We start from the raw sequence: 24,159 nt of genomic DNA on the forward strand, positions 1-24,159 counted from the left end.
TTCTCTTGATACAATATTCGGAAAATTTTTTCCTCTCCAGAATGAAAGTGCCTGATATCAGTTAGGCTAGGAGAGTAAGTGACATTGAGACTCATACCATGACTATACACAAACACTCCTGATTGACGCACACCCCAGCCTTGAGTCAGAATGGCGTATTCATATATAACAGTGATCTATCTGTGCACAAGACAGTGGTCCAGGAAACTTCACAACTGTGTCAGCCAGGGATGTGGGGGTTTAGAGTCTCTGAGCAGTTGATGTGGATAAAATCTGCAAAGATGACTGTGGTTCTGAGAATAAACCTCCAGAATCTGAGATAGAGGTAATTAGGGCTTCACAGATGATTGGAGCTCTTTAATTTTGAATATTGAAAGCCTGCATCTCCTCAGCTTTCTGATATAGGACCAGAAGTTCATTTGATCTCTAGCCAATTTCTTGGTATTTAGGAACAGGAGGACTCCTTGACTTATGAGCCCTTTTTAATATATCCCAAATTCTTATACTACTTACAACATTCCTTTTCCAGATAAAATCCTAAATCAGTGCCTTTTCTTCATTTATACATCAAAAAGTTGGGTAGAGAGAATCTACTATATAGCAAACTATTGCAGATTGGGTTCCCTGGGAAGCAGATTCTGGGGGAGAGGAGTAATTTATTCAGGAGTGTTTTTTGGAATTCATCACTTCAATCATTATTAGAGCATTTTCATCATTTCAATAATAAAAAAAATAATTAACAAAAAACAAAGAAGAAACTTCTTCACCTCTCAGTCTCTCTGTGCTTCCCCTGCTGTACACAGCTGCTATTTCTGGCTATGCTTCCACATTTATTTGTTTACCTTTAAGCAGTTTTATTGAGATATATTCACATACCATACAATGCATTCAAAGTGTATATGAATGCACAATTATGTGATTATACCAAATACTATTGATTGTACACTTTGGATGAATTGTATGCTTTATTAACATGTATCAATAAAATGGATTTGCTTTTTTTAAAAAAGAAGTGACATGTTCTTGCTATTAACACCCAGGGGGAAAGAGAATGACACAATTTTTTTTTTACAAGATGGACTGTGAAGTAGTCACAAAAAAATGACTCAGTCAAATCCCCAGTAAGGTCTGAAGCTACAAGGCCCCGTCAAAGCTGTTCTACAATCAGGGGAAGGGTCCGGGGCCTTCACACCCGTGTGTTGACCAGTCAGTAGAGAATGGTCCTTGGGAACTGGGTGAAATTGGGTGAGGCAGCTCTCTTCAGCTAAGGCGATTCCCAAGGAGGGCTGACAGCTGAGGGCTCTCGCTCAGCCACATTCTCAGCAGCTAAGGGAATAAATTCTTCAGTCCCAAAGGGGCAGTCTAGGTGGATCAGGGCACTGTGGAAGCTCTGTTCTCGTCACTGGGACACATATAGATGTTCTGACAAAGGAAACAACATGTTCAGAAAAATGAGCTTCCTGTCATTACCTCAACTCACTTCCCTTATTAACATATGAACTGTCTTCTTTTAGATAAACATCCCATGATAGTCAGGAAAGGCAAGATCATGATGGAAAAACATGTTAATCTTCAGTAAAAATCACATTTCAGTGGTTTAACCCTGCTTCAAATCTTTCAAGGGAGGCAGATTATGAACTTACCACCACCTTGTACATCATCACCTTAACAATGACTTCCATGGGTATCAAGGGAAGACAAAGCAGAAAGAATTTACAGCCACGGTTTTTTAGGAGGTGCTGGGGATCAAACCTGGGACCTCATACATGGGAAACAGGCATTCAAACACTGAACTACATCTGCTCCCCACATTTTGAAAATTATATTTTTTATTGTTATTATTTTTAAAGAAGCTTTAGGTTCTTTAGATTTAGATTACATAAATGTTACATTGAAAATATAGGAGATTCCCATATATCTCACCCCTTCTCCTCCTACACTTTTCTCCACTAACATCTTTCATTTACTGTGGTATATTTGTTAAAATTGATGAACACATATTGAAGTATTGCTACTAACCATGGTTTATAGTTTACTTTATGGTTTTTTATTTCACACAGCACAATTTTATAGGTTTTGACAAAATGTATAATAGCCTGTATCTGTCATTGCAATGTCATGCAGAACAATTCCAATATCCCAAATATGTCCCATGTTACACTTACTTTTCCCTCTCCCTCCCCTCAGAAATTCTGGTGGTCACTGCCTTTATCTCAATGTTACAAGTTCTTCCACTGGTAGAATAATCCATCTACTTTAGTCCATAGTTGTATTCCCCCCTTAAGTTTGTTCATTTGGGATTTTGGGATGGTCATGCCCACTCTGCTTTTGAGAGGAGGCTTAGATCCCATGGAGCAGATGGGTGGAACTGTCTTGCTTGCAATTATACATACTCTCTGGTTTTTGGAATGGGTGCTGTCCATCATAATCCTTTTGTTAGTTTTCCTGGGTGAGTATAATCAATTGGAGCCAATTGGAACCATGTATAGGAAAATTATGTATGAGTCCAACTCTGATACATTGGGTGAATAGGTTATCATAAGTTCCAAGTTAAGTCCCATTGAAAGAATGCTGAATTCCTGTGGTTGTCTGCCCTGTCTATAATGTCTAGATGCCTCTAGCATCCTCAATGAATCCCGTTCTTGAGGCACTACTTACTGCAGCATTCAGTGAGAGCCTTTTAAAAACAAGCATAATTGTAACCTCTGGAATGACCTCCTGACTCACTTTGAAATATCTTAGCCATAAAAACTCATTTGTATATAATATTTCCCCCATTTGGTCAAGGTCTTTTTCCAAATGCATCACTAGGTAATAATTCCTCGGTCCCAGGGAGGCTCATCCCTGGGAGTCATGTTCCTTGCCAGGGGGAAGATATTGAGTTTATATGCTGAGTGTGGCTTAGAAAGAGGCCATATTAGAACAACAAGAAGGTTTTCAGTAGGTAACTCTTAGGTGATATATAATATTAGCTAAGTTTTAATTTCACAAGAATAAGGTTCATAAGTACAAGCATCAATATCAAGGGCCTGGCATATTGGTCTATCTTCCTTTGCTAGGTGATGCTCGTGTACTCTAGAGATTCTTGCCAATCTATTAGAGAATGAAGTAGGACTCCTGAGGATGGGAATTCAATATTCTTTCAGTGATTGTATGGATCTCCATCTACCAAGAGAACACCCCATGACCATTTGAACACATTCATATTCCACAGAGGCGTGCCCCAGGTGCACCCCTCCCGACACATTCCCCTACCGACACCCCACACCAGTGATCATCCCCCGCCACAGCTGTGACTCTTCTGCAATCTAAAACCTCTCCTCCAATAGAGCCAAATAAATAAATAAAAATACAAAATTAAAAATTAAAAAAAGTATACACACATAAAAAATTTTAAAACCCACTTTCAAGTTCCATTGGCCAGTAATAGTCACCTGACCACAACCAGATAGCACAGAAGGCTGATAAATGTATAGGGGCTCCTGGGATATTACTCAAAGTGAGCTCAAATGCTCACTATAGGTAGATTTTTCCCTAGGACACCCATACCCTGTTCCACAAGTTAAATGCCTCATATGACATAGTTCTCAAACATATTTATAAAGACTGTACTTGTTATTTTAATTAAATTATCAATTAAACATTACCCTAGGAAATCTGGTTGCAAAATAATCGTTTTATGAAACTCACTGGAATGAAGAGAATACCCTGGGCCTCTCATTAAGAAGAAATCTTCCAGCATGAAGGCAGGGTGATAATGTTAAGTTGTAAAATTCTACTTTAATAAACTCCACCACTTACCTCTATAATAGGGCTTGGAATTCAGCAAGGAAAATTAGATTTCAATGTGTCCCTAAACTCTGAGTCTGGTTCATTCCCCAGTCCTGCGTCCTACTCCACAGGTTCAAAAGCAAAGAGGCACATGTGGAGACAGAGGACTCCCTGCACAACCCAGCACAGAGCTCCCATTTCCCTAGGGTGCCACACCCTCTTGAATCCTATGGTGGCTGACAACAGCCACTCTCAGGGAGAGGAGCGCCGTCACAAGACCTGTGAATCCATGGAGCATTTTGTTCTGGGCCGGTTCAGACTCTGGCCGTCTACCAAGTAGCAGTCTCTACAGCACACCACAGTGTCCCTGTCCGAGGAACTGTAGTACAGCCTGGGATACAGGAGATGAAGGACCCACAGGAGCTTAGTTCTCCATCCTGACCCAAGTGGAGAGAAGGAAGGCTGCCAATGGCGCCTCAGACAGTGTACATGAGGGAGGAGGGAAAAAGGGCTGCCTGCTTGTAGGTAGAGCGGCAAAGACATTCAGCCTGGTTGTGTTGTGAGCGACTAGATGAGCACACTCTCTAATCCACATGCTTTTGGGCACACCGGCACTGAGCCAAATGTCTCCAGCCCCGCCTCACCCTCCTCCCGTAAGCCCTCCACCTATCAGCTATGCCCCGTAAGCCAAATCGCTATATAAACACTGCAACTTCCTGAATAAAGCAGACGTGCTTCATGAACTCATCTCCAGAGTGAGAGTATCTTCGTTGTCCTTACCCCAACCAGCCTCCCTCGTTCGACACCTGCTCCTCATAAGCATACCTCAGAGATATACTCTCAGTTACCTCCTTAGTGGTAAAACCCAGAGACTGAGATGGAGACCAGCTTTTAGTGCTTGGCCCGTCAAAGGAGCCACAGTGTGTGGTGTGACATCCATGAGCCTTGGGAAGGAATATCATCAGGGTTCTACAGTCACTGTGTCCACAGACAGGGGAGCTCTACCCCTGAGAATGCCAGCTCAGCAGAGCCATCAGGTGACTGTGCAGGAGACAAGCATGGGAGGCATGTGAGTATGCAATTCTAAATGAGGGACCCCCGAGCCAGAGGAAGCCCTGCTGCTTGTCAGTGGAGTCCTTGATGCAAGGAAGCCAATCATCCATTATCTCCTTCACTGTGTTGGGGATCTGGAAGCTGGGGACTGCATGTGGCAGGTGTAGACATCTCAATGTGGGGATCATTCCCAGCATCACACGGACCTGGAAAGCCCAGGCTTCATTCCTTACATGGGCTGTGGACACGATGGCCACGTGCATCCTGTGTGCAGAGTGGTGTTTGAGAGGTGCACCTAATACCCAAGCTTGGACAGAGTCCTCCCTAGTATAGTTCTAACTCTGACAGATGTGATGAGGACACACAACAGGGACAGAGATGAGATAAGATGTGAGGTTATGAGAGAGAGATAATAGAAAATAGATTCAGAAAGAAACAGATAAAGAGATATAGAAAAATAGTGACAAAGGTGGAGGGGTGCGGAGGGGTACAGAAAGGGACAGAGACCTAGAGAGAGACATAGAAAGAAATAGGCAGGGACAAGGCAAGACTCAGAGAAAGAGAGAAAGGTGCTGAGATAGAAGTACAACAGAAAGACAAGAGAGAGAGGTGACATCTCTTGACCCTGGCATCACCGTGACCCCTAGACTTCCTTGCTAAATGAACAAAATAAGTTTGAGTTGGGTTTCTCTCATTTGGAACCAAGAGTAGGATTCTTGTTCCTGGTTATGCTTTCTCAAAAATAAAACTGGCCTTGATCAATGTGACTTGCAAAAATATATTTGAAACATCAGCCTGATTCTCTGTGACATCACGCATCACCATATCTGTCCCCAAACAACTCCACTATATTACTTACACAAACGCACCAAACTGGAAGAGGTCAGGACACCCTAAGGCCATCGCACTGAACATCAATTGCAGAGACCACAGAGGATGGAGCGAGTGAATTGGTTTTCCACCTCCTTGCCCAGCTTCCATGGGAGCCCATGCTTCTAGCCACGTTCTAGTCATGGGGTGGCTGAATCACCTCAAAATATGTTCCCATCATTCTCAGTGGTTTCCTGGTCTGCCCACTTAAGGAGGCTCAGGGTAAAGATAAAACATGGTCATTTTTAATTATGTAAGAAGCTTTATACTCATGTAAAGAGTTTGGATGTGTATCTCTTGAGCATTCTGTAGGGACAGAGAAAGACCCTCTGGCCCTGAGTGGGAGCAGCTGGCAGCCCAGGAGGAGGCTCAGTGCAGGAAGCAGAGGCACAGCAAGGTCCTGGGGCAGGACCACAGGAGGTGACCTGGTGGCATGTCAGTCACTGTAGGACTCTGATCTAGGGGAAGCCAGGGTTGGACAGACGCCGGGAATCTGGGCAAGGCGAGGCAGCATCGCAGCAGAGCAGTCTATAATCTCATCCAGCAGTCCTCAGGCGTCAGTGCAGGAGCCCTGTAGGAGGCAGAGGTGCGTGAGGAGAGCACGGCACCCCGAGGGGCACCCACCTTCCCTGCAGAACCCCTCGGAGGTCCAGGACAGCTCATCATCAAGGCCCCCAGGGTCTGTGTAAAGGGGAAATCGCTAAGTGAGCGCAGAGCTACAGTAAAACGTAGATGTGTGGGAGCAGCTGTTCCCCTCCAGGGAATACGCCTCTAGGGAATGAGAGTTCCATGATTTTAGTAAATTGTATAATAATGCACCCTCTTTTCATCATCGTAGGCTCTTTCAGTAGCTACCAAACGTCTGCAGCAGGAACCTCTTTGTGGTGCCAAGTGGCCTCACACTTCTCTTACTCTCAAGAGATAGGAGTCACCAAAGATATGGCCCCTTTCTGGGGAAAACCTCTGGAATATCCTATGGAATGCGGGTAAACTTTTTCAGGAATTCTTGACTCTGTAGCAGAGAACAGAGCATGAACTGAGACCCCTGTGTCTGCTACACTCTCCTCAGGCCCTTCCTCTTACACCTGCTCCCCCTGCCCCCACTGGATCAGAGCAGAAACATTACCTGTGGGTGGAGGCCCTCGAGATCCTGCAAAAAGAAGATACAGAAAAGGTGTCATGATGCAAACAGGCCCAAAGGGAAATGAGATATGCACCTTAATGGAAATTTAATTTCTCTCCCAAGTCAAGCACCATGAGGTCTAAACAACTCTAAGCTAAAAGCCCTGAAATGAATGAAATTCTCACTAGAAGGACGGGAAGCCGACGCTCTAACCCTCTTCATGGAGGAAACGTTCAAAAAGGAGCCAGTGAGACAGGCTGACCTTTAAGGAGTCCCTGGACATTCTCCCTCAGTCCCTTGGGTGCTAGGTCTACCTGTCAACAGGTAAAATCAGACCCAGACATTCCCCTAGGCTGGTCTATCTCCTTCCACCACCAATCCAGCCTCTTTCCTTGCTAGAGGCAGGGGCCTCCCTGGACAGAGGGCCACGGGCAGAGCCCACCTGCCCCATCCCCGAGTCTCTTACCTTTCTGACTCCTACGATGGACGAAAAGGCCCAGCCCGAGGAAGATCAGGCCCAGCACGAAGCCCCCAACGCCGCTCAGCAGCTTGCTCTGGGCAGATTCAGACTGTGGCCCTGGAGAGCAGAGGCCTGGGGTCAGTGCCTGCCCACCCCACTGTCCATCTGGTAGCCTGGACACCAGTCCTAGCCCCGCAGTGAGGTGCCAGGGGAACACAGTTCTCCATCTGACAGCAGCTGAGGAAGGAGGGACCCGCTGCTAGACCCTGGGGCACAGTGGGTGGGTGGGGAAGACACCTCATCACCCTAGATCCTAAGATCACACTCAAGCCTCAATAATCCATTGCTCAGAGTATCAGGGCTGGGTTCCTGAACCTCAGTGTGCAGCGTGATCTCTGTGGCATCTGGACAGAATGAGACCGGGACAGGACAAGAGGCATTGTAGCCTCCTGTGCTTCCCAGCTCAGCAGTGCCATCAGGAAAAGGGTGGGACGGGATGAGCCCAAGGGGCCCTACCCTATGTCTTGGGGACCCTCAGGGAAAGGGAAGAAACTGCGCTTACGCCACTGCACTGTGAGTGGACTCTGGAGGCTGGGGTGCTCCACACGGCAGGTGTAGACGTCCCCCCGCTGGGGAGTCATTTCCAGCATCACGAGGATCTGGTAGGTCCAGTCCCCGTTCCTAATTACAGGGGTCGACACAACACCGGCTGTCTCCTCCTGGTCATTCCGGAACCACTGGACTTTGACCTGGCCTGGGTAGAAGTCTGTCACCGAGCAGACCAGCAGGTTGTGGTGGTTCAGGGCCTCTGTCTTGGAGGGGGAGATGGTCACTGTGGGCTCCACTAGGAGAGTAAGAGTCAGAGAAACACAGTGAGTGAGATGAAAGACCTCCAGGCAAGGCAGGTCTCCCCAGGGGTCAAGTCCATCCTGCGACCAGAGTGGAAAGACCCCTGGATTCCAAGCCCTGGACTAGAATCTGGGCTCTGCACTTACAATGATGCCTAGTAGTGGGTTCATTTTTCAGAGTCTCAAGCAACCATAATAATCATTCTATGGGAGGCACTGTGCTGATAAAACTGAAACACTTTAAAATTATAAATCACAATATTATACAGGCAAGTATTCATAAAATTAAAAATAGTAACAACAATAAGCCTGCATTCCTTCCCTCACTCCCACCCATCAAAGGCCACCATTGGGGCTAGCTGTGGTGAATCACCCTAGGACTGTGATACTGTTTTCTTTAAGTGCCAGTGTTTCCCACAATAGGGAAAACACAACTTTGACTTGCGCCTGCTGGTGTGAGACCATCATAACTTGTCATGGCCCTGTGAATATAGTAACATGGATACAGAATTTAGATTTTACAGACATTTCTATTCCAATAAATAGGACAAGTGACCATCACATCCTTCTTATAAAACAGTGTTTCTCAAACAGGCCATATTCTTTATTTTTCATTCTGTAATATGAATGAATCTGAGACCAGTCAACACAACTTCCCTCTCAACTGTTAGTCTAACTGTAGCTCGAATGCCTTTGTATAGTGAACTCATCACAAAAAATTCATATGTTTAAATGCATAAACTTCTATCTTCATATCCTTTATGCCAGCTATACTTTATTTTATCCACCGATTGATTAATTTTCTCTCTTCATTGAACAAACACGTATTTGGTAAGCACTGGGGACCAAAAGTAAACAACAAAACATGGTTCTAGTTTTATAGAACTTGCAGTGTAGTAACAAACTAGTGATGTTATTTCAAAAGTTTAGAAGTTTAGAAGGAAACATAGGGGAGATTTTAAAACAAATAGCACCGATAATACATGACATTTGCCTTTGCCTCAATTGCTTTACCTTCTCAGCTGGCTATCCATGATCAAATATGACCCACCTTCCCCTCTCGTAAGAATTTCTTCCTTGTTTTGAAATCAGACATTATCATGTATATTCTCTTATAGAAAATATTGAGATTCTTGTGGGGGTGGGCAAGGATTAATGAGAATGTAATGTGAAATTTTAAGTGTAACTGCTATATGCTGAAGTCAGTGGGCAGCCTCAGCATTCCAATTAAAATGCCACCATGAGCCATTTACTGGAAAGAGTCACCTTCTCAGTTTAGAGATTAACTCTTGTTCAGGTTCTCTTTCCTTGTGTGTAACAGAAATCACGGTTAGCTGAACAGACCCATAAATTTTTTTCACCTTGAACAGACTGGGAGTACAATAAAGTGTACAAGTTCAAAAGGAAAATGTTAAAATAATTTTTATGGGATAGAACTGAAATAGAAAAAACCTAAGTACTAGGTGGCATGAGGATATGGACTGGAAAAAGACAAGAGTATAGAGTAAGCTAAAAGTTATATGAACTAGCAAAAATGAAATGGGAATATAACCAGGGATTAATCAGTGAGTCTTCAACCCCTAAAAAGTATCCCTTTGTACCAGCTACATAGAAAATAGGAGACGAGAGTGTCATCGCTGCTCCTGGCCCTAGTGGGTTGACCAGGCTTTGCTTCATTAGACTCTCTCCACTGGGGTGAAGAACATAAGAGCTTCATGCACCTTGGGGAGGACTCCTGAGGTAGGAGGAACTGCAGGCTGTTACTGAGTGTTTATGCACCAACCTCGGCATCTGTAAGGGGTGCTATCCCTAACTCACAGGGTTGCTGTGCAGTTAAAGGGCATAATAGAGATGGTGTTTAGCAAAGGAGTTACCTACAAACAAGGGCCCATCACAGGGTAGGACCATCTTTCAGGAGTTCTACCCGAGGCAGATGGTGAGCCACGGGAGGGAGTCCTAGGCCAAGAGAAACTTAACAAAACTTAACAAGTTTCATTCAATAATATAATGGCTTTTTTTTTTGGTTTATTTACTCCAAAGTCCCCCTCTTTCCACTATGCCACTTGTGGGGCTCTTCTAAGAAAGTAAAACTCTGCCTCACAAATCATTCAAGTGTTATTTATATTTTTGCCAAACACTTTTTCCCAGACTTTGCATTCACAGATTTTAAACTATTAGAATCCTCATCTAAAATAAGAGCTCATTTTAAAATGTAGCATTAAACAAAATAGTAAAGAATAATTAATTTAGTATTGACGGCTCTATTTGCCCTTCTGATTTCTCTTGGGCCTAAGTGGAGGATGGGCAGCTGGGGACATGAATTCAGTAATTTTAACAGTTCTGTAGAGCTCTTGTGTCAGTCAATGGGTCCAGTATTGGGGATAGGAGAAGCAATTGAAACTGCCCTACTACAGCACCCTGGTCTCAAAACTCCAGACTAGTGACAGCCACGTAAAAATAGGATTGAAAAGGAAAATGAACTGAAACCACAGTCAAAACATATTATGCTGTGAAGGGCCTCTGTGCCCAGTTGGGGACAGCCCTGCCCTGGCCCTCTCAGAGCTGAGGATGCTCCTAGGAGGACAGGCGGCACGGGGCAGAGGGCAGTGCTCAGGCCAAGCGAGCGAGCAACAGGCGGAGCAGGAGCAGGAGCAGGCGGGGCGGGATGTGCGGAACGAGGGCCAGAGATCAGCGGAGCAGAGAGGGCCCGGGGCGAGGGGGAGGCGCGGGACAGGCAGGTGCGCGTCAGCCCCCCGCGTCTCCACTCGAGCCTGGGCCAGGCCCCTCCCCCACCCGGCGGACTGGGGCTGGGGTCCCGGGGGCCGCCCCTCGCCCGCCTTCCCTCGCTGGGCCCCCGGGTCCCCGAGGCTGAGGACCTGCGCGCTCACCTCTCCGCTGCAGATTGGTGCTCTCTTCATTCCGGTAGTTGTGTCTGCACACCGTGTCCACGGCCGCCCGCGTCCCCTCCAGGACGTCCTTCTGGCTGTTCCAGTGCTTGGCGGTCCACCGCCCGTGCTCCGTCACGGCCACGTACTCCCCCACGTCGCTGTCGTAGCGCGCGTACTCCTCCCGGTTGTAGACGTATCTGGTCACAAGGCGCACCCGCTCGGTCCCGTTGGTGAAGTAGCACATGCCCTTGAACTGGAACACGAAGTCCTCTGCGGGGAGTCGCGGGCGGGTCACGGCGGCCTCGGCCCCGCCCCGGGCTCGTCGGCACCTCTGGGGGTGGACTCAGCCCCGGGGCACGACCCCGGCCTCCTGCGCCTCCCCCGCCCGGGGCCCCGGGAGGCTCCTCAGCTGCCCGCCCTCCCCTGAGGGAGCACACGGGGGCGGGGAGGGAGGGAGGGGAGCCCCGCCCTGCTCTGAGGGAGCACACAGGGGGCGGGGAGGGAGGGAAGCCCCGCCCTGCCCTGAGGGAGCACACGGGGGGGGGGGAGGGAGGGAAGCCCCGCCCTGCCCTGAGGGAGCACACGGGGGCGGGGAGGGAGGGAAGCCCCGCCCTGCTCTGAGGGAGCACACGGGGGCGGGGAGGGAGGGAGGGAAGCCCCGCCCTGCTCTGAGGGAGCACACGGGGGGCGGGGAGGGAGGGAAGCCCCGCCCTGCCCTGAGGGAGCACACGGGGGGGAGGGAGGGAAGCCCCGCCCTGCCCTGAGGGAGCACACGGGGGCGGGGAGGGAGGGAAGCCCCGCCCTGCTCTGAGGGAGCACACGGGGGCGGGGAGGGAGGGAAGCCCCGCCCTGCTCTGAGGGAGCACACGGGGGGCGGGGAGGGAGGGAGGGAAGCCCCGCCCTGCTCTGAGGGAGCACACGGGGGCGGGGAGGGAGGGAAGCCCCGCCCTGCTCTGAGGGAGCACACGGGGGCGGGGAGGGAGGGAAGCCCCCGCCCTGCTCTGAGGGAGCACACGGGGGGGAGGGAGGGAAGCCCCGCCCTGCCCTGAGGGAGCACACGGGGGGCGGGGAGGGAGGGAAGCCCCGCCCTGCTCTGAGGGAGCACAGGGGGGCGGGGAGGGAGGGAGGGGAGCCCCGCCCTGCTCTGAGGGAGCACACGGGGGGCGGGGAGAGAGGGAGGGAAGCCCCGCCCTGCTCTGAGGGAGCACACGGGGGGGAGGGAGGGAAGCCCCGCCCTGCCCTGAGGGAGCACACGGGGGGCGGGGAGGGAGGGAGGGAAGCCCCGCCCTGCTCTGAGGGAGCACACGGGGGGGAGGGAGGGAAGCCCCGCCCTGCTCTGAGGGAGCACACGGGGGGCGGGGAGGGAGGGAGGGAAGCCCCGCCCTGCTCTGAGGGAGCACACGGGGGGCGGGGAGGGAGGGAGGGAAGCCCCGCCCTGCTCTGAGGGTGCACACGGGGGGCGGGTAGGGAGGGAAGCCCCGCCCTGCTCTGAGGGTGCACACGGGGGCGGGGAGGGAGGGAAGCCCCGCCCTGCTCTGAGGGAGCACACGGGGGGCGGGGAGGGAGGGAAGCCCCGCCCTGCCCTGAGGGAGCACACGGGGGCGGGGAGGGAGGGAAGCCCCGCCCTGCTCTGAGGGAGCACACGGGGGGGAGGGAGGGAAGCCCCGCCCTGCCCTGAGGGAGCACACGGGGGGCGGGGAGGGAGGGAGGGAAGCCCCGCCCTGCTCTGAGGGAGCACACGGGGGGGCGGGGAGGGAGGGAGGGAAGCCCCGCCCTGCTCTGAGGGAGCACACGGGGGGGAGGGAGGGAAGCCCCGCCCTGCTCTGAGGGAGCACACGGGGGGGGGGGAGGGGGGGGGAGGGAGGGAAGCCCCGCTCTGCTCTGAGGGAGCACACGGGGGGCGGGGAGGGAGGGAGGGAAGCCCCGCCCTGCTCTGAGGGTGCACACGGGGGCGGGGAGGGAGGGAGGGAAGCCCCGCCCTGCTCTGAGGGAGCACACGGGGGCGGGGAGGGAGGGAAGCCCCGCCCTGCTCTGAGGGAGCACACGGGGGGGGGGGGAGGGAGGGAAGCCCCGCCCTGCCCTGAGGGAGCACACGGGGGGCGGGGAGGGAGGGAGGGAAGCCCCGCCCTGCTCTGAGGGAGCACACGGGGGGCGGGGAGGGAGGGAAGCCCCGCCCTGCTCTGAGGGAGCACACGGGGGGGAGGGAGGGAAGCCCCGCCCTGCCCTGAGGGAGCACACGGGGGGGCGGGGAGGGAGGGAGGGAAGCCCCGCCCTGCCCTGAGGGTGCACACGGGGGCGGGGAGGGAGGGAGGGAAGCCCCGCCCTGCCCTGAGGGAGCACACAGGGGGCGGGGAGGGAGGGAGGGAAGCCCCGCCCTGCTCTGAGGGAGCACACGGGGGGGAGGGAGGGAGGGAAGCCCCGCCCTGCTCTGAGGGAGCACACGGGGGGCGGGGAGGGAGGGAAGCCCCGCCCTGCTCTGAGGGAGCACACGGGGGGGAGGGAGGGAAGCCCCGCCCTGCCCTGAGGGAGCACACGGGGGGGCGGGGAGGGAGGGAGGGAAGCCCCGCCCTGCCCTGAGGGTGCACACGGGGGCGGGGAGGGAGGGAGGGAAGCCCCGCCCTGCCCTGAGGGAGCACACAGGGGGCGGGGAGGGAGGGAGGGAAGCCCCGCCCTGCTCTGAGGGAGCACACGGGGGCGGGGAGGGAGGGAAGCCCCGCCCTGCGGGCAGGACCCGGGCCTGCGGTCACGCCCTGGGACCTGCACAGAGGGCGGCGGTGGATTTGCTCCCGGCCCAGTGGTAGAGGCATCAGCACACACGCAGTTCAATCCCATCTTCATAGAAGTCCTGAGACCCTCAGCGGCAACCAGGCTTCCACGTAAGCCCAGGGGTGGAGGGAAATGACGGGGAAGACGAAGTGAAAGCCTAGAACTCAGGGAGCATCGCCTTACCCTGGGCCTCACAGGCAGTTTCTCTTCTGGACAAGCGCCCTCCTCCCGGGCCCCGGTTACTCCAGGTTTCTGCCGCCCCCTCACCCCAGAGTAAGGTTCCCTCACTCCTGTTAGGTCAGAAGGAAGGATGTCTTCCTTCTAGAGAGGAACGTTGTATTCATGAAAAGAGTGCAGACTTTCAAATTACAGTCCAGCTAACCTGGGCCAGCCGCCAGCCGCCAGCCTGGGAGGTTCCTTAACAGAGCCACTCACAGGTATAAATGTGCAAAAGGAAAGTCGCAGAATTACCCAGAGGGCTGTGAGGAAGACTGAGAAAGAATTTACATAAAGATTTTAAGCCTGCCTCTGAAATGAGTGACTTCTCAGTGCTTCGTCCCTTCTTCACATTTTCCTTTCTGCTAAATTTAATCCACTGTCAACTCAAGTCTCTGATTCCCACCCTAGTCACTGTTTTTGACAATAAGTCAGTAAAATCAGAAATTCAGACTCCTGTCATAGGTCACCCAGATAACAAGAGTTTGAGCTTTTCTCAAATGCCAAGAGTTTGCCTCATCAGCTCTCCCTTCGAAGTCAGGAATGTGTGTTTTTCCTTCAAATACCAAAACTAGAGAGACCATCGCTGCCCTACATTTCCCTAACCCAGACTCTCATATAAATGACAATTATTTAGTCTAGACAAGATCTTGGGTGACCCTGATATAAATCCTGCTTTGTCGTCTTTGAAGAAATTCATATCTTCAAAAATAGCCCCAAAATCACTTTGCCATGTCACTGGTAAGAGATACATACCTCGTGACCCACTTCCCAATATAACGTGCCCAAGGATAAATCTGCAGCATGAGGTCTGTCCTCACCTCATCGCTAGAAGGTGGAAGCAAGAATGTAGCATAGTTTCTTTCCCAATAAAGAGAAATCTCTGCTAAAAGACTGTTCTGCAATCATGGAGCACACCAGCCCCACACCCAGGTCCCCGGACCCTGCTCCCCAGCCTGGTGGCTGCACGACAGCTGTCCTGCACTTACGTGGAGCGTCTCCTCCCTCAGCCATCGGGGTGCTCAGAGCCAGCAGGGCCAGCACCACAGACGCGGCCCGAAGCCCACTGGGGGTCTGCAGAGCCAGCCTCCCAGCCATAGTTGAGGTCAAGGGAGAAAGAGCTGTGGGAGTCCACACAGCTCGCACCTATGGAGCAGAGGGACTCATAGTAGAGAATAAAAACTGGCTCATGCTTCTTCCATGCATGTTAGAATTGGAGAGTCCCTAGAAAAGGAGCCAATCAGCACTGGAGCTGAAGTGCCTCATCTGTCTCCGGGCAGACGTTTTTTTATGAAGGTCTCAATCCAGTGCCTCCCACAGTGTCTTCATCAGATTGCACCAGACGAACATCTGAGATGAAGATTTCCTCTCAAGTATAGAAGATGCCTGTCCAGATCTGAAGACCCAATGCCTTAGGGGCTTAAAGAAATAAAAGAGATAAATGGTTCAAGAGCAGACTTCTCTGTGATATTTATTTTAAAACCTCTTATTCTTATACTTGGAATTTTAATAGGGGAATGTAAATGTACATCATATTTCATGAGAGGGAAAATTATTGTCACAGAGATGTCCACTTCTATTATCTTAGACACTCTGAGGAGCATTAAGTTGTGGTGGGAGACAGAGTTCTTAGAAATGATGAGCCTACAAATTACTGAACCTCTTTTTTGCCTCTAATTTCTCTGTAAAAATGTGTATATTTCAGCATGTAACATCTACATTTTCATATATACAGATTTAAGAGTAATATAAATGCTTAATATGCAAAATGTTCCCAGGTACTATGAGTAACTATTGTAAATGTGGGGTTAATATGTTACCAAAAAAAACAAACGGGACACTGTAGATCCCCCCAGGGCCCACTGGATGGAACGTGAGAGAGTCTGGGCTATGATGTGGACCATTGACTATGGGGTGCAGTGATGCTCAGAGATGAACTTACCAGGTGCAATGGATGTATCACGATGATGGGAGAGAGTGTTGCTGTGGGGGGAGTGGGGGGCGGGGGCGGTGGGGTTGAATGGGACCTCATATATTTTTTTTAATGTAATTAAAAAAATAATAATAATAAATAAATATTTTAAAAAAAAAAAAAAACAAGCAAAAATAAAGGACACCCAGCCGTGGTTACAAGTGTGATGCTTCTTTATGCAAGAATCTATTGTACTCATGCTTTCTGAAAGTACTTGAAAAATTAATTTGAAGTTGACTTTTCCCTTATAAAATCTCTAATTGCTTAAACCCTCCCTGAACCAAGAACCAGGTTTCACAATCCTGAAACAGGATTGTGTCAGCTGAAGCACAATCCACAAACTTTCACAGCATTTGGACACAGACACCTTTAGCTTTTTTATTATTAGGCAGTTGTACTGAGATATATTCATACTTCATACAATCCATCAAATTGTAAAATCAGTGTCTCTCAGTATAACCAGAGTTCTGCATTCATCACCACATTCAATTTCAACATTTTCATTACTCCAAAAAGAAAAGCCCCATACCCCTTATGCTCCTCTACTGTTGACACTTAGCATTGTTGTGGTACCTTTGTAACAAAATGATGAAAGAATATTAAGCCATTACTGTTAACTATATCCATAGTTTGCATTAAGTGTATTTTTCCCATATGGCACCCTTCTATTAACACCTTGTAACAGCAATGCACATTTATGAATCAACATTCTTAATAGTTGTGCTATTAACCACGGTCATCGTCCCCAACAGGGTTCACTGTGTTATATAGTCCCATACTTTACCCTCTAACTTTTCTTCCATTGACATATATGATCTTAAACTTCCCTTTGCAACTACATTCACACATAATTCAGCAGTGTTAATTATACTCACAATGTTATACAGCTATCTCCCTCATTCATTTCCAAATTTTACTATCAACCTAATGCTGTACAAATAAAGCATCAGTTCCCCATTCTCTGCCTTCATTCTATCTCCTGGTAAACTATATTCTAGATTCAAGTTTTATAAGTTTGCTTATTATAATTAGTGCATACAAGCGAGATCCTACGATGTTTGTCCTTTTGTGTCTGGCTAATTTCACTCAACATAATGTCTTCAAAGTCCATCCATGCTGACACATGCATCAGGACTTCATTCCTTCTTATAGTTAAATATATTCCATTGTATGTTTATACCACATTTGTTTATCCATTCATTGATTAATGGAGTCACCATCTGTTTTATGGCATAGATGGTGTTAATGAGAGAGCAAATGTTTTGAATTACAGGTCATCCTCTTCCAGCCTTAAACACCAAATGTCAAACGGCAGCAATATCGATCTATTCTTTTAATAAATTTAGTATCACACTTTTCTTGCTCCTGTCTAAGGGCAGGGAGAGGGAAGAAGAGACGTGATGTGGGGGCATTTTGAGGACTTTGGGTTGTCCTAAATGATATTGCAGGGTCAGACGCTGGACTTTGTATGTCCTGCCTTAACCTACTGAATGTACTGGGGAGAGTGTGAACTACAGGGTAAACTATTATCCATGTGGTACAGCAGTGCTCCAGAATGTGTTCACCGAGTGCAATGAGTGTGCCACAATGATGGGGGAGGTTGTTGGTGTGGAAGAAGTTGGAGGGGCAGTATATGGGAATCTCTTATATATTTTTTTAAAGATTTATTTATTTACTCATTTCTCTCCCCTCCCCCCCCCCCCCACCCCAGTTGTCTGTTCTCTGTGTCTATTTGCTGCATCTTCTTTGTCCACTTCTGTTGTTGTCAGTGGCACGGGAGTCTTTGTCTCTTTTTGTTGCGTCATCTTGCTGTGTCAGCTCTCCGTGTGTGCGGCACCATTCCTGGGCAGCCTGCACTTTCTTTCGTGCTGGGTGGCTCCCCTTACGGGGTGCACTCCTTGCATGTGGGGCTCCCCTACGCGGGGGACACCCCTGTGTGGCAGGGCACTCCTTGTGTGCATCAGCACTGTACGTGGGACAGCTCCACACGGGTCAAGGAGGCCCGGGATTTGAACCGTGGACCTCCCATGTGGTAGGAGGACGCCCTATCCATTGGGCCAAGTCCACCTCCCCTCTTATATTTTTTAATGTAACATTTTTTGTGTGTGATGTATATATCTTCAAAAAAACACAATTTAAAAAATGATGAGGTAGAGGGGTGTGGAGTGGGGTATATGGGAACCTCTTATGTTTCTTATGTTTTTTTAATGTTTTTTATTGTAATGTTCTTTGTGATCTATTAACTTTAATTTAAAAAGTGTAAAAAAGAAAACTTATAAAGCCTAGCAGATATAAATTATAACCACAGACAAGACAAAAACATCTCTGTTCTCCCGTCACTCTCTCTCCCTATTCCCTGTGAATACAAAGTTAACAAGGTAAATGAAATAGGGAAGAGACCACAACGAGAAGTTTCCAGTCGTGGCCTGTGAAGGCGCTGAGCTATTCCCCCATTATGTATTAGTTGTGTAGATCTGGAGCAGGTGCGTCTGGGAACAGGTGCACTGAGCCCCATCAGCAGAGGCAAACTCAGGGTCAGAGTCACCCCAGTCCACACTGGAGCAATGAAAGCAGAGAGGAGAAACACCAAACGCAGCCCTGGAATGGGGAGACGCCCTCAATGCCCTCTGTCCCCACCCCAGGGTCCCTCAGAATAAACAAAGGCCTCCCTCCCACCCCTCCCTCCTGCCCTAAAGAAAAGCCCCTCTGCTGTGCTCTGGGCTGTGTGGTGCACGTAGGCTGCGGCCGCGCCAGGCCTGGGGGCTTCCCCATCTCACCGGGTCTGCACAGCTTCCACCTGGCCACAAAGCATCAGTGAGAACCCTTCTTCCACTGGCTGAAACCTCATTAGAGGCCTGCTTTGGGTGTCTGCCAGCTGCTCCCACCTGACCCCACATTCTCTCCAGCTCTCTGCACTTTCCACATCACTGGCCCCCAGGGAGGGCAGCCTCCGCTGGCCTGGCCTGAGAAGCTGACTCAGGCAAACCACCCTCTTGGTGCCTCACAGCAATCCCCTGCTGGGGCTGTGTGGAGGTGGGGCCTTAGGAGGAGAGCAGCGTAGACCCATGTGGGTAGATGAAGAAATAGTTACCAAGGGGACAGTTACAGTAGACATTGCTCAGGGGACATGCTCTGCTCCCTCGGGGGGAGATAAAAGTCATAAGCACCTTCCTTTGGAAACGAGAGAGATCCCTAGCTCCCTGGCCAGCACCTCTTGGATCTGTGCTGGGTCTGTGGGTTAAGTGTGAATAGGAGTCGCCCCCTCACGGGGGGCCATCCAGGACCCTGCCCTGCATTCAATTCAGAATCAAGAAACGTGTATTGTGAAGGGACCTATGGCCTCCTCAGTATCTCTAGTATTATAATTAGAAATGATGCCTTAGTCTCCCAGCTGCTAAGACAAATTCCCTGCGATGAGTGCTCAACAGGAATGTGTTGGCTCACAGTCCAGAGGCTAGATGGCTTGCTTGCAGGACAGGTAGCAGGCTGTGGGCTGGCTATTCTTGCTGGGTACATGGCTTTTCTGTTACATGGCTATGTCCTCTCCTTTTTCTTTCAGGTTCCTAGAGCTTCCAGTTTCTTGCTCTATGTGCTTTCTCTTCATAAAATCTTCAGTAGTAGGAGTAAGGCTCATCCTGACTCAGATGGGCACACCTTGATTAAAAATAACATCTTCAGGGAGGCAGATGTGGCTCAATTGATAGGACCTACCATATGGGAGGACCCAGGTTCGATTCCTGGGGCCTTCTGGTGAAAAGGAAGAGAAAGCGTGCCTGCGTGATGAGCCAGTGCCTCCAGGGCAAGCCAAGTGCCCCACAGTGAGCCAAATGCCCATGTGGTGAGCCAAGTGCCTGCACAGTGAGCCGTGTGCCCACAGGAGTGCCCGCATGGCGAGCTGAGTGCGCACACAGTGAGCCGTGTGCCCACACAGTGCCCGCGTGGCGAGCTGAGTGCTCACACGGTGAGCCGCGTGCCCACACAGTGCCCGCGTGGCGAGCTGAGTGCCCGCACGGTGAGCCGCGTGCCCACACAGTGCCCGCGTGGCGAGCTGAGTGCTCACACGGTGAGCCGTGTGCCCACACAGTGCCCGCGTGGCGAGCTGAGTGCCCGCACGGTGAGCCGCGTGCCCACACAGTGCCCGCGTGGCGAGCTGAGTGCGCACACGGTGAGCCATGTGCCCACACAGTGCCCGCGTGGCGAGCTGAGTGCTCACACGGTGAGCCGCGTGCCCACACAGTGCCCGCATGGCGAGCTGAGTGCGCACACGGTGAGCCAAGTGCCTGTGTGAGCACCTGCATGTTGAGCCAGTGTCTGCATGGCAAGCCAAGGGCCCATGTAAGTGAGTCACACAGGAAGATGATGACACAACCAAAGAGAGACAAGAGGAGAGTCGAGGTGAAGCACAGCAGAGACCAGGAACTGAGGTGGCACAATTGGCAGGGAATCTCTCTCACATCAGAGGTCCCCAGGATCAAATCCCAGTGAATCCCAGAGGAGAAAGACAAGAAGAGAAGACAAAAAGAGAAACAGGTACAGAAGATCACATAGGAAATGGACGCAGAGCAAAAAACAATGGGGCGGGTGAGAGGGAGGGGAAAAAATAACATCTTCAAAAGGTCCCATTTACAATGGGATCAAACTCACAGGAATGGGTTACGGTTAAGAACATGATTTTTCCTGGGATACATGACTCACTCTTTCATGCCCTCCCTAATATTGGAGTGTCAATCCTGCCCTCTCTGAGCATTTGGATGGCAGGTAGGCTCTCTGCAAATGCCAGGGCTTGCCCCACCATCTCCAGGCATTGCGGTGCCTGCACTCTCCCTGAACATCAGGGTGCAAGGGGTGCCCCTCCAGCAAGCCGCTCCCCAGGACAGAGGTGTGGCGACCCTTATCACACACGTGCGTGGAGCCACTCCCTTGCCTGAGGAGCTCCCTTCCCTCCAGACCTCTGCTTCCGCGGTTCTGCCCTGGAAGTCATTCTTCCTTCCATTCGTCTTTTCTCTTGTTCCTTTCAGTCTGTGTAAGTTCTTACAAATTTCAGGGTTGGCTTTGCATATAATCCAAGGGGTTTGAGCCCATCAGACGTAAGGACTCTCAGCAGATCCTTCCTGGAGCTTCCTTTCCAACCCCGACATCCTCTGAGATGTCCGCCAGGTCCGTGTTGGGCCACGCTCACTCCAGCAGAGGGGCTTTTTCAGTGGCACCCTCCCATGGAACCCCGTTCTCAGGGGACTGGCTGTGGAAGCTCAGGGGAGGCTCTGCTAGAGTCACTTCCACTGTAGCCCTGAGCACAATACCTGGATAGGCTGGGAATTTTCAAAATCATCAGTTTCTGCTTCCTTTATGCTTAATTGTTTAATTATCAATTTATCCTTTTCCTCTTGCATTTTACTATAAGCTGCAAAGAGAAGCCAGGCTTCATATTCCACACTTAACTTGGAAATCTCCTCAAATAAATACCCAAGTTCATGGCTTGTAAGTTCTGTGTTTCTTGTCATTAGAAAGCAATTTCACCAAGTTCTCGGCTACCTTAAAACAAGGATAGACTTCCCTCCAGTTTCCAATAGCACATTCCCTTAACACCTCGCTGGAAGTACCTTCAGCATCCACACTTCTACAGCAATCTGTTCAAAGCAAACCAGGTTTTTTCAGTCAAGCACTTCACATTTTTTCCAACCTCTACTCATTATTCAATTCCAAACCTGTTTCCACATTTTAGGTAGCCGTAATACCCCATTTTCTGGTACCAAAATCTGTACTAGTCAAGGTTCTCTAGAGAAAAAGAGCTGACAGGACATACATACATGCATATGCCTGTTTCTCTCACTATATATATATGTCTGTATATGGACACACACACTAAGAGATTAATGATAGGAATCGGCTCACATGACCATGGAGATTTTCACAGGGCATGCTGAAAGCAGGAAACTATAATGAAAGTGACAGTGAATTCCCCAGGAGAAGGCACCTGGCAGAAGTAGAGATAGAAATTCTTTCTGCCTGCTAAATCATTAATTCTCCCTTTAAGGTCTCCAATTGATGGGATGAGAAGACTTCTCTTTTTGCTGAAAACAATCTCCTTTTTTATTGTAATCAGCCATAGGTGCAATCAAATGACTAATGCTTTTTTTTATAATTTGGACTTAAACCATTTGTTCTTTTTATTTTATTTTTCTCTGTTTGTGATTGCCATTTAAGTATGTTAATATTTTTTCAATTTTTTAAATTTAATTGTCTTTTTTCAAAGATACATAGATCACAAAAAAGTTGCATTAAAAAATATAAGAGGTTCCCACATTCCCTCAACAATCGAGCCAGTCGTTTGACCAAACAAGTGGACACCATAATTCATCTAGGTTGACACATGAAATTAATCATCAAAAATGCTTTCCCCAATCTTTGAGCTGTCCATGTGCCAGGTGGATCCTGAGCCTCAGCATAGTTGCAACACCGACTCCAATTCATTGGACTCACCCAGGACAACCAACGTGGATAGACAACCACCCCACCAAGGAACCAAGAGAGTCTGTAACTGCAGGCAAGAGAGTCCCATCCATCTGCCATATGGGATCGAGGCCTCCTCTCAATTAGAGGTGAAGTGGGCATCACCGTCCCAAAATCCTCAGGATTGGGGAGTTAAATACAAACTAGGGTGGACTTTCTGGTATTCTACTATAGACTTATTGGCATTCCAGCAATGGAAGAAATTATATCATGATGTGGAAATAGTGGTCACTTGAAGTGCTGACGGCAGGGAGAGGGGAAAAAGAGATGTAATATGGGGGCATTTTTGGGACTTTGAATTGTCCTGAATGACATTGCAATGACAGATACAGGTCATTATATATCCTGCCATAATCTACAGAATTGAGTGGGAGAGAATATAAACCACAATGCAAACTCTAATCCATAATTAGTGGCAATGCTCCAAATATATTCATCAATTGCAATGAATGTACCTCACTAATGAAAGAGGTTGTTAAAGTGGGGAAGGGTGGGGGGTGCGGAGAGTGGGGCATATGGGAACCGCTTATATTTTTTTTATGTAACATTTTGTATAATCTAACTATCTTTTAAATATTTTCAAGTATTTACAAAAATAAAAATAAAAAATAGAAAATTAGAACAGAAAAAAACACTTAAAATGGGTGAGATTACGATATGTATATTATAACTCAATAAAGCATCTCAGCAAATTTTTTAAAATGCTTTCCCCGGAATTTTATTTTCCTTTTAAAAAAATTCTTTGATAGATTACCCATAAAATTTGCTAAATCTTTTTGTAAAAATTTACATAGATTCCCTATATAACCTCTTGGGTAACCAGTTATATAAATTTTCCGTGCTCCTTTTCCTCTGCACAAAATTATCTCTTTAACATAGCAAGTTAAAGAATCTGAAGTAAGAGTCAAATCAATAGCAGAGTGGAGTTGGGTAAGCCATTTTAGCTTTGGAAGACTTAGTTTTGCCTTGTCTGTAGAAAGAATACACACCTCACAAGACCTCGGTCATGAACTGCAGGTATAAATGTTGTTCTCAGCAATCTATGGCATGCTATATATACATCAGTTTTCAGTATAATACCTGGCAATTCTTTTAATTTTTTAGGAGATACCGGGGATTGAACCCAGGACCTTGAATAAGGGAAGCAGATCCTTAACCATCGAGCTACATTCACTCCCAACAATTCTTTTCTTTAAACATCATTAACAAAGACAGAAAAGTGTTCTTGTAATTTCTCATCACTCTCCTGATAATGGAATCATCATGGCTTCAAATTCCCACCTCTTACCTCATCATTGTGGAGGAAAAGAGAGATAGGAAAGCATATCAGATGCATTTGATCATGGATCCACTACACTCCCACTCTCAGAGGGTCCATCTCCAACCTTCACACAGGGCTATTGTGGTTTTACCTATCATATCAGATCTCAAGGAAATTTTCCTTAAACAAAGTTTTGGTAAATTACTAAATTTATTAAATCTGGTCTATAGATCATTCAGCAAATGAATACTTAAGCTTATTACTCTGATTAGTCATTCTGTAGATTGAGCTTTTGGCAAATTATCTAACTGATCCATCAGACACAGGCCTTGAGGGTGAGCAGAAGTTATTGTTATTGATTTATTTCCAGCAAAGACTTCTCAAATATCAGACTCCCCAGTAAGACCCCCAGATGCCTGGA

The 24,159-nt window shown here is 48.7% G+C and overlaps 1 protein-coding gene across 1 annotated transcript in view; it reads right to left on the reverse strand.

The window, feature by feature from the left end:
- Positions 1–5,917: 5,917 nt before the first annotated feature.
- Positions 5,918–24,159, reverse strand: part of LOC101435064 (HLA class II histocompatibility antigen, DQ beta 1 chain-like) — a 56,938-nt gene continuing 38,696 nt past the window's right edge. The window contains exons 2-7 of the mRNA XM_058306548.2: positions 14,985–15,414; positions 11,014–11,283; positions 7,840–8,121; positions 7,284–7,394; positions 6,821–6,844; positions 5,918–6,265 (exon numbers count right to left, since the gene is read on the reverse strand). Of these exons, the coding sequence (XP_058162531.1) occupies positions 6,252–6,265; positions 6,821–6,844; positions 7,284–7,394; positions 7,840–8,121; positions 11,014–11,283; positions 14,985–15,093 (810 nt within the window). The 5' untranslated portion in view covers positions 15,094–15,414 and the 3' untranslated portion in view covers positions 5,918–6,251. The remainder of the gene's footprint in view (positions 6,266–6,820; positions 6,845–7,283; positions 7,395–7,839; positions 8,122–11,013; positions 11,284–14,984; positions 15,415–24,159) is intronic.

This window comes from Dasypus novemcinctus, chromosome 11 (genome assembly GCF_030445035.2).
Source record: "Dasypus novemcinctus isolate mDasNov1 chromosome 11, mDasNov1.1.hap2, whole genome shotgun sequence".
Taxonomy (NCBI): domain Eukaryota; kingdom Metazoa; phylum Chordata; class Mammalia; order Cingulata; family Dasypodidae; genus Dasypus; species Dasypus novemcinctus.